At 41.1% G+C, this 15,628-nt stretch overlaps 1 protein-coding gene across 9 annotated transcripts in view; it reads left to right on the top strand.

Moving 5' to 3' along the window:
- LOC119660711 (muscle calcium channel subunit alpha-1) overlaps nucleotides 1–15,628 on the top strand; it is a 458,885-nt gene that overhangs the window by 203,093 nt on the left and 240,164 nt on the right. For 6 of the 9 annotated variants that reach the window (XR_005250469.1, XM_038069349.1, XM_038069350.1 and 3 more), the window contains exon 18: nucleotides 12,404–12,491. Coding sequence is in view for 8 of the 9 variants with exons in the window: in XM_038069349.1 (XP_037925277.1) it covers nucleotides 12,404–12,491 (88 nt within the window). In the remaining variant the exon portion in view is untranslated. Of the gene's footprint in view, nucleotides 1–12,403; nucleotides 12,492–13,392; nucleotides 13,501–15,628 lie in introns of all 9 variants that reach the window. The other 3 variants (XM_038069351.1, XM_038069354.1, XM_038069348.1) reach the window with 1 other exon arrangement.

Raw genomic sequence — 15,628 nt, 5'->3', positions numbered from 1 at the left:
GGGAAGAAACTGTCCCCCCTGGTTTCACACAAAGCATCTACCTTTTAAAAGTTGGAACCGATGTTTTTTTCAGAGCATAAGGGGGTCGACGTGATTACCTGTCACGTTGGAGCTATTCCTCTTCAGGGACAGATTGATGTGGCACGTATTAGATATCTAACGACTCCTCCGTAATCAAACAAACCGGGCAAAAAAAACGTTCTCCAGGAACTACTATAGAGTGTATGTTCTTCAAAGGACCGGACCACTCCGGTGAAGCGTGGTGGCAAGGCCTCGAGTTCCTTGCAGGCTTAAGTTTGATTCCCTTCTCCGCCTCATTAACTGTTAGTATCGATGAAATGATTTTGAAGGAGAACATTCAAAGTAGCTTTTCCTCCATGTGCTTTGCAACCATTGTCTTCAGGTGTAGGTTTCTCTATTATCTCTGGTTGCTTCCCCTTATGGTCGCTTCAAAGTCACTTTGACTACTCCCTCATAGTCTCATGATCATGAATATCCCCTAGATTGCTGACAAGGTCTTCGGATGCCTAATTGCTGTTCCCTATTGAGCACTAATTTTGACTTCTTAGCAATAGGCGTTAAGATATCTGGTTAGTATTCCGAAATAGTTCTTCGTAGGAGATTGTAGTACCTCGATCACGTAGCGCAAGTAAGGCTTGATAAGAAGTTAGAGATCTCAAGGGACAAATCACCTACCTTTCACGTGTCGTTTTATTCTAGGAGCACAGAGGGAGCATTAGCTGCAGTTTTTGATGGGACCACGAGAAAGGGTTCTCGCTCATCTTTTTCAGCAAACCTGGGTCTCTATTGCTTAAATGAACCTTATTTTTCAATCTAATCTAATCTCTTTGATAGCTAGCTATTTATTGGCTATTCAAGCTGTAATGACTCTTTGCCGATCCTTATGACTGCGGACTGGTTTGTTGGCCTACTTGGAGTCATACGTATCCGGGTTTATTTTGTGGCAGCAAAACTGTGTATTCAAGGAGCTTGAGGCATGGAGGCCTATCGTGGTTTTTCTGAAACGATGTTTCCTGGAAGCAAAGGACTCAGAATGAAGGAAGTCTTCGATAGACTTCATTTTCAGTCTCTTGAGGATATATTGACAGTGCACATAAGGGATTTAGAGCCACAGAATACAAGCAGGGTAACGGTGTATATTTTTTTATTCAAGTATAAGAAACAAAATTTTGTACAAATAAATCTTAATTCAGTCTTGATCTTGCTACGAGAGGAACCACTTTATTTACCATTGGATGGCTCAATTGATGAAATCGGTTTTATCATCCCCTCCTTTCAAGATATTGAAATAGGTTCATGCCCTATCGATGGTATCCATATGAAAGTCTCTCTTCTCCTTGCGTTCATCATCAGTTTCAACAGTCGATGATAAGGCAATCTCACCGCCACCGGAAACATAGACGGCTTCAATCTCCTCGTCTCTAATTATTATGAGGTCGTCCTCATTGGAAACATAGACGGCTTCAATCTCCTCGTCTGAAATTATGATTTGATCGTCCTTACTGGCAACATAGATGGCTTCAATCTCCTGGTCTAAAATTATGATTTGATCGTCCTCACTGGAATCATAGACGGCTTCAATTTTCTCGTGTGAATTTATGATTTGATCGTGCTCACTGGAATCGTAGACGACTTCAATTTCCTCGTTTGACATCATGATTTGATGGTTCGGATTTCTGCAATGGTTGTTATCCGAAATCATCTCGTATATTTCGGCAAACGGTTCCAGACCAAGGTCGTTCTCGCCCAGTAGATTGTTTATATCTGAAACCGCGTCAATGTTTTGAGTTTGGACGGCACTCTGGTTATCCTGATAGAATTGGGTAAGAAGGGGGGAATGAATCGAGTCATCAGAAGAACTCATAAGTGGATCGGTTTTGAAGTAAAGCTTCCTAGGCAATTCAGCAGGCTGTTTATATGATCCAACGGTGCTGACAGGCTTTTCCGACCGCTCAGATGTACTTAAACGTCTTTCAAATGGCTCAGAGGTGGTTTGAGGTCTTTCAGATGATTTGGAAGAGCTTGGACACTTTCCAAACGAGATGCTCGAAAGTTTACCAGAGAGCTTGGAGGTACTTTCAGATGATCTGCAGCTACTTGCTTCTCTTTCAGGAGGCCTACTGGAAAACTCTCTGGACGTCTCCCAGATTTTTTCATAAGACAAAAAATTGTTTGAGATCTCTCCATGCGGCTTTGAAGGGTTTGGAAGCAATTCGAGATATTCCAAACAAAGAGGAGGCTGCATTAAGTTCCATTCGAAAAAACCAGGATGGTCAGGCTGTTTTGTATTAGAAAAAGATTCTTTTAGCAATTGAGGAGACTCTGCAGACAACTCTGAACCAATGCTTCTTACCCGTTTTCCCATTTCGTCTAAACTCTGCTTAGGTTTCTCATTGTAGACGATATCCAGTTTGGATTCCTTCCTAGGCACTGAGATAGACATTTCAGTTTGATTTTTACAATTGATGGAAGAGTCGGTATCGGACGAAGAATCGTTGAAAGAAGAAGACGGATTTTCAGGCAAAGATGAAGTTCTTGTAGATTCTTCAGTTTCGGACGAATTCTGCCTAATTTCCTCACAGCTGATGAAAACTGGTCCGGATTCCTTTGAAGTAGACATTTCAGATTCGTTTTCACATTTTACGGATGAGTGAGCGTCGGGCGAAAAATTGCGAAAAGTGTCACACCTAGGTGAATTCTCAGGAGAAGATGAATTTTGTTTAGGGTCACTAATCTCGGGTGCACTCCATCTAGGTTCCTTGGATGTAGAAGAACCCCGTTCAGATTCTTTTAAAAGAGGTGCACTTCTCTTACGCACAAAGGTGAGCACTTCTGTTTCTATTCCTGAAGACATTGACGAATCGTTCTCAAATTCATCTTCTGAAATGTCGTCTGCATTTCTAATTTTTATCACAGGATCTCCTTGAAGAAGAACATTTACATTTGAAGTTTGATCCATATGTATATTGATAATCAACTTTTCTTCAGTTATTTCTTGATAATCCATGGTACAGGCGGTCCCTTCATTCACACATGTCACGCGATACGCCGAACGTATATTTTCGACCGAATTGGGTGCACTGGTATTACTCGGTGGATCGTCTTCTCCAGAACTTGAATCATTTTCCTCGTCATATTTGGGAATAACCACGGTTAAGATTGGCTTTTCAGGTGATTTTGCATCAAGAGCCTGTGAACTTCCCTCTGATGAATCATCATCGGAAGTCAGGTCCTTATCGTCGTCCTCCTGTCTAGAATATCCAGCAGTAGGGGATGAAATCGAAGACTCGGCTTTGCTGTCCATTTTACTTTTTCAAAACGAACCAGTATGAAACCGCTTTGGACACAACTTAGACACTTTTCGTTGATAAACTAATTAAAAGAGCACTTTTTGATAATCGTCCAAAGAATTCTATAAATCGGCTCTGAATAACAATGAGCCACTGACAAGTCAGTTCCACCGTCCATTGTTTCATGTTTGGATAAACAAAAAAAACAAAGGACAAAGGACACGCACGTGCTTTCTACATGCCAGTGTGTGCTGATGAACAGGACGGTCCGTTTTTGGGAATGGGTTTGTTCAAGTCAGTATTTGCCGCTGTAGCTTCAAAGTTTCAAAGACGGAAGCAAAGAGGAAATTGTTTCCAAATAAAGTAGACTAGGATTGTTTGGATAGCATGTCGAGTTACCCCTAATTAAGGGAGCGAGAAGAAGGTTTTCGCGAAGAATATGGTATACCCTCGTCGGGGCAGATCGAATGAGATCAAATTGGTTGCTCATGAATGCATGATTTTTGGCAACAGTTCATGTTGTTAAAAAGCTAGCGTTCCAGGTACTTTAAGTCACCTAAATGTTGAAGTAACATTAAAACCCCTTCCGAAAATACTGCAGAAATTTGGACAGTTTAAGTTTCAAATCGTACTCGTATTTCATGGGCTTTAGGTCTTAAGCTCAAGAAAATATTGCAAAGATTAAGCTTTGGAAAATTTTGCCCCGCGTGGGGTAGGTCAGGTTCAAGAATAAACTAGGTAAGCCTAGATAGTTTGAACCCTGGATGAGCTTTAAGCAGTTTATCCCTCTCCTTCCATCAATTTTCTTTTCAAAAGTTCTTAGACTTTAAGGCACGTTTGTTGAGGGGGTAGGGCGTCGGCTTGTCAATCTAGGTATGTGTGATGATAGTGAAACAGAGACAGTGTGATTGTGTGGATGGTAGAGACTTTATACTCCTAAGGAGTGAGTAGGAAACACTACTACTCTATATGTTTATATAGCTAGATGAAAACGATTGTTAGAGGGTTTTTGAACTGAATTCTTCCAGACGTACTACTGAATTAACATTGAACGACCTTAGGTGATATAATAAGGTTTTTTGTTAGTTCCGGAATATATTTGAGCGATTATTGGACCCAGCGTCTTCAATAATTTTTAGAGTTCTGGAGCCAAATGTCTTTAGAAATTTAAGGCTCCGTTGTATGATGAACTTGAAGAAAATGGTCAATCTTCAAGTTCAGGTATGGAACAAGGAAACTAAAATCTAATTAAAGTCATTACACTATTTGTATGTCTGCCTTTCCGTCTGTCCATCTATTCGTCTGTCAGACGTACTTTTTTGAGAAACGGTTACTTTCCCCCCTCCCCCGAAATTTTGTGGTAAGGTGGGAAGTGTGAGCCTCTCGGATTCAGTGAGTAACATTGTTCTTCCTTGAGTTTAAAGATAGACGGAGGGGGGGGGGTCTCAACACATGCAAAAGGAGGTGTAAATGGTTTTTCCACCAAAGGCCCAAATAGGGAAATGCGAAGGCTGTTAAGTGGTCTCTTAAATCTCAGAAGTTTCCTAGCCGAAAAATCTAAAAAAAAATCACGAAGCAGTCACTTTATACAGAAAAGCTTTCATACCTGAAGCAACGAACTTCAGGATTTCGACTTGTTTTAGATTGGATAGTTAAAAGCATTTTCGCCCAAAGTGTCAAACTTTTATTTCAAGATTGACCACCGACTAAAAAGATCCTCATCGCCCGTGGTTGTTTCTAATACACTAACCTGGTTTCGTTTGCATACTATACTTTGAATCTTCTTTAAGAAGCTCTCTTTGCTGGACTGGACTCAATCGAAATCTGATCAACGCGTCTCTTTGATCGGAACGTTTTCTCCCGAGTTGAGAAATATTCGGGCTCGGTCATCCATTTATTGGCTTTTACGTCATCAATCTCAGTGAACGTTTGATGTGTTCCACCGTCCCGGGGACTTATTCCCCAAAACCATTCGGATGTCCGGCCAGGTGCGGTTGAGTCGCAAGTGGCCGTTATATAAGACGTTCCAGAAATCATAACCAAGAATAGATCGATGTGAGTTTCATTCTCTGTGGAACTCCTTGGGCCTTGTGAAAAACTATCTTCTTCATCACTTTTCCATCTACGGAGATTAAACCTCCATTTCTGTGAGGGGACCACGTTCCTTTAGTTCCATAGGCGCTTACCTGGAGATTTCTGGGTTGGTCGTAAACATCGCTTCCTCCTGCTCCGCTTCTTTTCTTCTTTTTCTTCAGCCTTTGTCCCGTTCACAAGCGGGGTCGGCTCATCATGATCGGCTTCGCCATTTGGCTCTATCGAATGCCTGATCTGGGTGCAATCTCGAGGCTTTCAAATCCCCATCCAGCGTATCAAGCCACCGTTGCTTAGGTCTGCCTTTTGGTCGTTTACCATCGACTTCGATGTTCAGACCAATCTTGGCAAGTGAATTCTCGTTTGCACGAATTGCGTGACCATATCATCGAAGACGCCTCTCTCGCAACTTTTCCACGATCGGTGCAACCCCATAACGATCGCGGATATCCTCATTTCGGATGTGATCTAAACGTGTGACGCCACTAGTCCAACGTAACATCTTCGTCTCCATTACCGCAAGACGCCGTTCATTGTCTTTTATGGTCGGCCAACACTCAGAACCATAGAGAGCGACTAGACGGACGACATTGCGGTAAATTTTAGATTTGAGACGTTCGTTGATACGTCGATCACAAAGGACACCAGTTGTGGAACGCCACTTCATCCAGGTTGCGTTAATGCGTGAAGCAATTTCATAACGCAGCTCTCCATTGGCTGATAGCGTTGACCCGAGGTATTTAAATCGCTCAGTTCTGGGCAGATCACTGCTGCTGACAGTGATTGTGCCTGTTTCACGGGGATCGATCGTCAAAAATTCAGTTTTGTTTAAATTTGATCTGAGACCGCGTTGCATGAGGCGATCATTCCATTTTTGAACAAGTTGTTCGAGATCATTTTTGCTATCAGATGCTAGGAAAACATCATCTGCATAAAGCAGTGTGTAGGGCGCTGGACGTTGGATATCCCGTGTGACGGTGTCCATAACAAGGACAAAGAGGAATGGTGAGAGGGCACTTCCTTGATGAACTCCAACAGAGACACGAAGCGGATTTGATACACCCGCAATACTTTGAACTTTACTTTTCGGATCGTGGTAGAGCAATTGAACCCAGCGCACGAGTTCTTCTGGCACGAAGTGTTGTCGTAAAGCATACCAGATGAGTTCGTGTGGTACACGGTCAAACGCTTTCTCTAGATCCAGAAATGCAATGTAAAGAGGGCGATGCTTCTCACGGTGTTTCTCTATGAGTAACCGCGCAGCGTGTATTGCGTCAGTAGTTCCGCAGTTCTTGACAAATCCGGTTTGATTCACGGTTATTTCAACGATTTCGCGAATACGGTTGTTAAGAATGCGTTCAAAAATCTTCATGGTATGGGAAAGTAACCGGATCGGGCGGTAATTTGAACATTCTGCTGGGCTACCTTTCTTTTTCTATATTGGAACCGTGGTACTTTCTTGCCAGTCAGATGGTGTTCTTCCTTCCTGAATATCCCGGTTAAAGAATTCACTGAGCCACAGTGTTGGGTCCCAGCTCTTCGCTTTCCAGAGCTCAGATGCGATGTCGTCAGGTCCTGTTGCTTTCGCCGATTTCATTTGTTTTATTGCCTCCTCGACTTCAGTTGCGCTGACTGGTGGAGCTGCTCCAAATGTCGGCAATGATTGTGGAAGTGGAGGATGAGCAAATTCTTCAGTTGAAATATGCTCGAAGTATTCTCGCCATCTATCCGTTGCGGCTCGACGGTTGGTAAGCAAAGTACCGTTCTTGTCATTAACGCAACAGAAGTGTTCGATATCCTGTGTGCGTTTATCACGGCTTTTAGCAAGTCGATACAGATCTCTCTCGCCATCCCGAGTGTCCAGTTTATCGTAAAGATTTTTGAAATGGTTCGCTCGGGTGACAGCGACCGCTTTCTTTGCTTCCCGGTTGGCACTCTTATAAATTTGCCAATTAGCAGGCGTTTTATCGTCGAGAAATTTGTGGTAGAGGCGTTTCTTTTCACGGACCTTCATTTCAACATCATCATTCCAAAGCCAAGTATCTCGGTTGATGTACCGTTTACCCGGCTTGGTGACTCCGAGGGTTGCAGAGGCCGCTTTGTGGATCGTGTCTTTCATTTGGTTCCATCATTCTTCCCCATTCGTAATGGTTGGCAACCGTATGAGTGAGACCGTTTCTTCTTTCTTCTCACCAAATCGCCACCATTTAATGCGCGGCGGGCCAGTGCGTTCCTCACGCTGTTTTATCGGTGACTTAATTCGCAGGACGGCAATCAACGGCCGGTGTTGAGGTGCGATGGTCTCATAGGGAACGACTTTGCAATCAGTGACAGTGGTAAAATGTTGGCGTCTTATGAGAATTTAGTCGATTTGCGTTTTATTGTTCCCACTATAAAATGTGGGAAGGTGAGACAATCGTTTGATGAACCATGTATTCATAAGTACAAGGTCATGGGTGTCCGCAAAATCGATTATACGCTCGCCACTTTCATTGCGCGCTCCGAACCCCTTTCCCCCGTGGCACCTGTTACCGTCTGCCTTTTCACCCACATGACCATTAAGATCGCCGGCAATGATTATGTAATCGTCAGCAGGCACGTGACAAGTCTTTTCATCGAGAAGTTGCCAGAAGGCATCTTTCTCGGCATCAGATCTGTGGTGCGTACGCGGTGAAGAAGTGAATAGTGCGATCAGCTGATATAATGATGAGCTTCATCAGCCGATCATCAAATCGTTCGACTTCTTTAATGGCATCAGGGAAACCCTCTGAGATGGCAATGCCAACACCATATTGAGTGTGTGGGTTACCAAAATAGAGAAGTTTGTAGCCATTTTTACCGCGTTCGCGTTCAATGTTGCAGCTTTTGGCACCAGACCATCGGGTTTCTTGCAGAGCGCAGATGTCAATGCACCTTTTCCGAAGGGCTCTTGCGAGTTCCTCGGTCTTTCCAGTTAGGGTACCAACATTTAGCGTGCAGACACGTATTTGTTTTGTTCGTTGTGTGCGGACTAACTTGCTTACGTCCTGACGCCGTCCATGCGTCAAGAACCCTTGCCCATTTCTCGACAGGACCGGGGCCAGTACATAGTACAGAGTACGTTGCCTCAAACCCTCCTCCTTTACCTGGGCTTGGGACCAGCATACTATGTTAATAGCATGGCGGAGTTCTTCCTCCTGCTCCGCTAACTGTAGGATATTAAAAAAAGGCGTTGTTTCGAGAGGGGAGGGACAAGAGTAAATTTCAAAGACTACCTATCTGAAAATTCGGAAAAAAATAAGATTATGGCTCGTTATGAAATAATAAAAGTTAATAATACTGCCTTCCTATATTTGGAAAGTAAGCAATTCTGTTCTCGGGAATAAGGTTGGTTCTAATCGTATTCCTCATAAAGAGTGTGTTACATGAGCATCGTAACGAGCACCTCCAACCTAAAGATAACGCTAAATTCACATTTGAAAACGCCTCCAATAACGCAACAAGCGGTATCAGGTCTAGGCCTACCTTAGTGTAGAACTTAAGACATATCGGTTACGCGTTAAGGTTCCCCAATTCAATATCTCTAAAAACCTTTAGCACACTGTCCTACGCTATGACTCCACTTCAGGCAGGTTCTGGCTCGTCTTCTTTTTTGCTGTAGAAATTTCCCTTATAGACTTTTCTGGCTGCAACATCCTCCCCGATACGAATTAAGTGATGCCCCCACCGCGGCCTATTGAGTCGGAATCGACAATTAGACAATCGTGACATCCCTTATAGATTTCATCGTTATAAGGCTTGTAGGATCCGTCCGCTCCTGTCCTGTTTATCCATTTGTAGGGGGGCAAAAGTTCTTCGGAGGATTGCTCTTTCGAATGAGGCTAAGAGTTCGAAATTGTTTCTACTAAGAACTTAAGTCTCCGAGAAATATATAATTACTGGCAACATCAGTGTCTTGCAGAGTAAAAGTTTTGACCCCATGGTGAAACGTTCTGAGCGGAATAGTTTTTATAAACTGAAATAGGCTCTGTTGGATGCCATGCGCGACCCTAGCCTAGCTTCAAAGTTCTCATTTCGAAAGCGTTGGTTTTTTATTGCCGAAGGTGCCACTTGGTCTTGCCTTCATTAATTGCAGCCTAAGATCTCACGCCGCGTGAGGTAGATTGTATCTTTCAAGTTGTTCCTCCCATAATGTCAATATCGTCAGCATAGGCCAGTAGTTGAATGGACTTGAAGAGGATGGTACCTCTCGCACTTTCATCAGCGTTACTGTACTTGGCAAAACAGACGTGTTGTGTTGCCAGTGTGATCTGTTGCCTGTGAACGGCTTGAGTTTTGATAGGGAGATGTGTCCACCCACGACGTCGAGGTTGAATGTGTGGGTGCTTCGCCTGAGGACTTTGAAGGGGACCTCGTATGGTGCCTGCAGCGGCCCCGAGCAGTATCTACTCTGATGAGGGCCTGCTCTCGTCTCTCTGGGGGCGTTGACCGTGGTAGTTGTGTGTCGCAGTTTCGAAACCGCATTCCTAAGCAGACTCAGCACATCTGTGTTGCTTAAACTCGACCTCGTTTCGCGCACAGGGTCGGCGGGCAGTCTTAGGTTCGCCCCATACACCATTCCTGCGCGATTTCCTCTCGGTAGGCTGTTTGGAAAATAAAGTGGAACTGATCGTCATCAACCAAAAAAGCGGCCTTCAGCGTGCGGTGTCGTTCCAACATCCCATTAGACTGCGGGTAGTATTCAGCTCTCCTCTGGCGTTTGAAATCAAGGATCTTACTTAACTCTGAGAAAAGAGCAGAATCGAACTGCATTCCCTGGTTTATTATAATTATGACTTGTACATCACAGCGCGGGATCCTCTCTCGACATAATCCCTCAGCATATGATTGTGCAAAAATATCAGTCAGGGGTATTGCTTCCTGCACCTCGTATGCCTGTCAATGCCTCGTATGTCTGAAAATGAGCCAATACTTGAATCCGAGCGATCCTCGCAAAAGGCTAATAATGTCAAGGTGAATGGTATTAAAGCGTTTGGTGGACCGATGGAATACGCCTACTTCTTTCCCGACACGTGATGCACAATCTTGCCCAAGAATTAATGTTCTCGTTCTTGGTGGGCCGGAAGTACTTTCCTTCATTGTCCTGATACCTGGGTGCGTGAAATTGTGGGCAGCGTAATATACTTCCTTGCGACAAACGGTCGGAGTGAATAGCCTTGGTCCCTTTCTGAGGTCTCGCAGAATAGGTGAAAGTTTGAGCCGAAGAAGAAGAAAATTGTTTGAATCCATATTTGGAATCTGTCCTTACGCTCTAAATTTCTGCGTCTCCTTTCTGTGCCTCGACGATTGTCGTAAAATCGATCGATTTTACAGGTCGAAAGTCATCCTAGTGATTTCGAAGAATCCGGAAGGTCTGCAAATAGTCGTTTTCGGAATATCTTCTGGAGCTCCAGGGATTTGATATCACGCCCTGGCTAGATAGTCTCGAAAACACGGCAGTTCGTTAAGTAATGATGAGCGGAATACGGTATCGGTCGGGAAATGTCTGAGCATTTAGACGCATGTAGTCTCTGCGAGAACTTCATTCGCCGTTCGGCTTGGGGATCATATGGAGTGGAGATGTCTAACAGCTGTTAGAAGTTCTGGGAATACCCTGTTTCATGCGCTCAGAAAACTCTTTCCTGGCAACAGCCAGCTTCTGAGGTGGTAAAGGACACATCTTGGAAAATATAGCGGAGCCGGTAGTGTTTGTCTGGTGCTGAATATCGTGCTTAATGGACTGAGAGAAACTGGATTCGCTAGTTATGTTGCTGAATTTTCGAAAAGGTGCCTGAATACGTGGGTCGGCAAAGCCTTCGAAAATTATCGAAAGAGTGCCATTGGAGCAGGCTGACTGAAAGATTCCGGTCGAAGTTAAGAAGCATCAACATTGTACAGTGCTATGCACCAACAGAGACTTCCGTGGAGTGGAGAAGGATGCAATTTACACAATTATGAACAATTCAGGACAGGCTTCAGAAAGGTGACATTGTGATCGCGATGGGTGATCTGAATGCAAACGTAGGTTTTGACAACGCCTTGCTCGGACACGTGATATGTAGGGAAGCCATTGTAACCATAATGGTGGAAGATGTGTGAATTTTTGCTGCCTTGTCCGCTCGCCGTGAATGAGCTCGATGAACGATGATATCTTTCCTCAAACATATCTGTTTGCTTTTTCATCGTGTCATGGATCTAGGCCAAATAGCTCTGGATTTAGGAATCCATCTCAACATCAAGGCTAAGTTGAAACTGTTCTGTGCTAGTGTTATTTCTGTGTGCCACTGCCAGTCCAAGACTCTAAGCCTTCCTCAACACCTGTCAGCGTCGTATCATCGGAGTACGCTGGCCTAATCTAGTACTATTACAAACGAAGAACTTGGCCGGCGCACAGGCCTGGCACCCGTACGCGGTCTGATCGCAAGGTAGAAGTGGCAGTAGATAGGTCGAGCAATAAGGAGGGGCGATAATTGTATTGCTGACTACGCCACTCGTCGGAGTCCACTCTCGCAAGATAAGCGACGAGTGGGTTGCTCCAAGGGCGCTTTACTCAGTACGATAAAGAAGTGGAATGTGGGCGGGAAGTCTTGGAGCTGAACCGCATTTCGAATAACCCCGAGCAATCGCGCGCCGATATGGCGCCCTACAATCGCCCTACACTCCACCAAGGGGGAACCACATATGCCTATTTTTTTAAGCCAGATTACAGAGTACATTGGGCGATTTTCCTTTATAGGCTAAAATATTTTATTTGAATACAAACATCGAACTGCGGTAACCATTTGATCTCTTCTACCATGTATAATTAAATAATTTGGTTAACAAACATTCTGCAGAGTCGATAGTAACTAGTTTTAGTTCTTAAGATTCCTTCATCAAACAATATAAAAATCGCAATACACGTCCAATTTGAATTTAGTCTTAGATTCATAAAAACGTTTTTTCTTACAATTTTTTCTTCCTGTCCTCACATTTCATTCTAGTTCGGGCGCAATATCCGTAGTAAAGATCCTTCGGGTACTACGTGTTTTAAGACCTCTCAGGGCTATCAATCGAGCGAAAGGTTTAAAGGTAAGTGCCCTACCTTTATTTTTAAAATATCAAATTAATACTATATTCTGATGAAATTAAAATTCGAGCTGGATCTTTTTAAGCTAGTTGGCCAAAAGTATAAATATTTAACCAATTTTGAGAATTATATTAGATTTTACATTTATTAAATGGGGATTTATTTGAATAAGCCATGAATTAAATTAATAACCAGTGAGATGGAAATATATAGAGTAATGTTTATTGCAATTAATTGAAAATATGAAATGGTATCTGAAAAGTCGGTAGGGGAGTTTCCAAATTTATTTATAACTTTTTACTTTTATGATATATCTGAGATGTTAAAAAAATACAAAATCACAAGAGAAAGTAGGAGAATTTATAAATTCTTCGGAATTACTTGCTATATTCTTAAAAGCAGAAGGAATTTGAGTCAAGGAAGCGTGAAAACATGGAATTACTTTAAAAAAAAACGGAAAAATGGATTCGCCTCTATAAATGGAGAAAATGCGGAGTGCTTTAGGGTGTTTTGGAAATGTGTTTATAAAATAACACATAAGGGTTCTTCGTTAAAATATAGACAGAAAAGGGTTTTTCATTTCATCTGAATAAAAATAGAATTATTTATGGGTAATTTAATGATATTGAATTTTTTTTTCGTGTTATTTTTTTATTATAACAACTTTTAACAAATAGGACAAGATTATTTTACATCTTTTCAATATAATATTTTTTCAATTGCTTATATAAACCATATTTTTATTTTTACACAAATTCTTTCACATAACAAACAAAAAAAAATAAGAAAAAGTATAAAAATCATAAATAAACAAAAAATAAATAAACAAAAACAAATATGCAAATACCAGAAACGAAATTTTTATTTTTATTTTTGAATATCAAAATTTTTACCGTTTTATAGCATGTAGTGCAGTGTGTAATAGTTGCTGTTAAAACTATTGGAAATATTGTTCTTGTCACATGTCTTCTGCAATTTATGTTTGCAGTTATAGGAGTCCAATTGTTTAAGGTAGGGGCTAATAGTTTTAAATTCAATTCATTTTTCTCCATGTTTCATTTTTCCTGTTTTTGTAACAAAACGAAAAAATAAATAAAAATAGAATTTTATGAATATTTTGTGAAGAATATAAAAACAAAGATATACTTCATCTTCATTATCATGTCATGTATCGTCATCATGATAAAAGAGTAACTACGAATAATATGATGTGGCTTTTAATATAACTTTTATTTGTTCATTCATTAATTTTGATTTTAAATTTGACTTTTGAAATTGTTTATATATGCGTTATTTTGGAATTGAAATACTTTCGTTCTTCGTTTTTAGTTTTGAATAAGTATTGCAAATACTATAATATTATGCAATGATTTCGATTTTATAAACGAATTTCTGATAACTTCCCCTTTTTCATTTTACTATAACCCCAACCTTCCATTAATCTGCATAGTTTATAATTGGCAACAGGATGTATCAAAACTTGTAAAAATTGTTTTTTCTTTGTCATTTTCTGTGCGATCTATTCTTGTCTTTAGCTTTGCATTATTACAATTATCACCATTCTTTCATCCCTATATCACTTTAACCTGCTTTCAATTTATTTGGGGCAAAAACTTTGGCAATTTCCTGCACTAATTATATAAATTATAATTAATATTAAACGAAATTGTAATTATTATATAAATAGTTAAATAGGTTGTGTAAAGTACAGAAATAAACCAAGCAAATAAACTAAATACGTAAAATAAAAAGATCATTATCATATAAGTTCACAAATGGAATAACTAAACAAAGTAGGTGAATTAAATACGGAAATAAAATTTGCTAAATGAACTCGCTAAATGAAATAAAGTCGCTAATTAAATAAAATAAAATCGTCAGCATTATACCAATAAATTAATTAAGACAAAAAGAATATATTAAATTATTCTCATTTTTAAGTAGATAAATGAATTAATAAATAAATGATATGAATTAATAAATAAGATAAAATGAAGTAACAGAAAATTAAATAAAGTAAAATTATGTGAAATAAAATATATAAAGTAAAATAAAATAAAATAAAATGAAATAAATAATGAATCGCGAACTTAATAACAATTAAAAATATAAATTAAGATTTTCTTATGGCTAGCTACAGAGAGGAATTCGAAGACAGGGGAAAGAAAATACAACATGCCAATGAAATCGTTATAGCGTTTCTGCCCACAACAACTCTCCTTTCAAGCGTCCTTTGACGATTAGTTGGGTTTTGATCTGCATCTCGAGATATTTGGGCATTTAGAGCCATTTTAGTAAATAAGAGCCTATTGAATAGTGTTTGAGCTAGCGATTCTTTCTCTTGCTTTCCTAGAAGCCTTGTCCCATTTGGTAGCATGGTTGGCTTATTTGAATCGGGCTCACCACTTTTGCGGCCTTGAACTTAATCCGAGAAGGGTTGGCCAAGTCGTCATTTCAGAGCGTATTAGGTCATCCACGTGCCATGGGACATTGTCGCTCCCCACTTCGCTCATCTCACACAATCCGATTCAGAAACCGACTGATTAATGCAAGGCTATTGAGGCTTATTTGGAGATAGCAGGTGCGGTTCTGAGTCCCTACTTGCCTGCCACGATTGTAGTCTCTTCGTTTTATTTAACTCAGTTTTGATAAGGCTTTTCGATGCCAATCTGATGTCGAGCTTTTCTTTGGCTTGGTACTGTTTAAATGAATATTGTGGTTTCTCCGCAATTTTCTCTCAACGGTATCCAATTATGTGGGTGATATACAGCTTAAAGAGGGAAGTACTGGTGACTAGCCCGTGACTGCATGTTGTACTCGTCTTTATTGGCAAAAAAGACGCTGGGTTCGGGGAGTAGAGTGTTCAGTGTGATCACCCTTATCTTGAGGTGATTCTGGAGCGGCAGCATGATACGATGGTATGTTCAACGTAACGCGTCATTCACACTTACGCGACACCAATGTCGTTTCATAACAATATGTTTTAATTCCTTCCACGACTTTCCGAGAATCTCGCACTCATCCTCCACTATTCTAGACTATGTAATTCTAGACCAATATATAGCTGGCCATCCTGGGATAGTGCTATTTCCGCTCTCTGATCAGCACGTCCACGGCTATCTAGAATCACCCAAAAAAT

This window comes from Hermetia illucens, chromosome 7 (assembly GCF_905115235.1).
Source record: "Hermetia illucens chromosome 7, iHerIll2.2.curated.20191125, whole genome shotgun sequence".
Classification (NCBI taxonomy): Eukaryota; Metazoa; Arthropoda; class Insecta; order Diptera; family Stratiomyidae; genus Hermetia; species Hermetia illucens.
The sequence above is the reverse complement of the archived record's forward strand: the minus strand, read 5'-3'. Positions and strand labels throughout refer to the sequence as shown.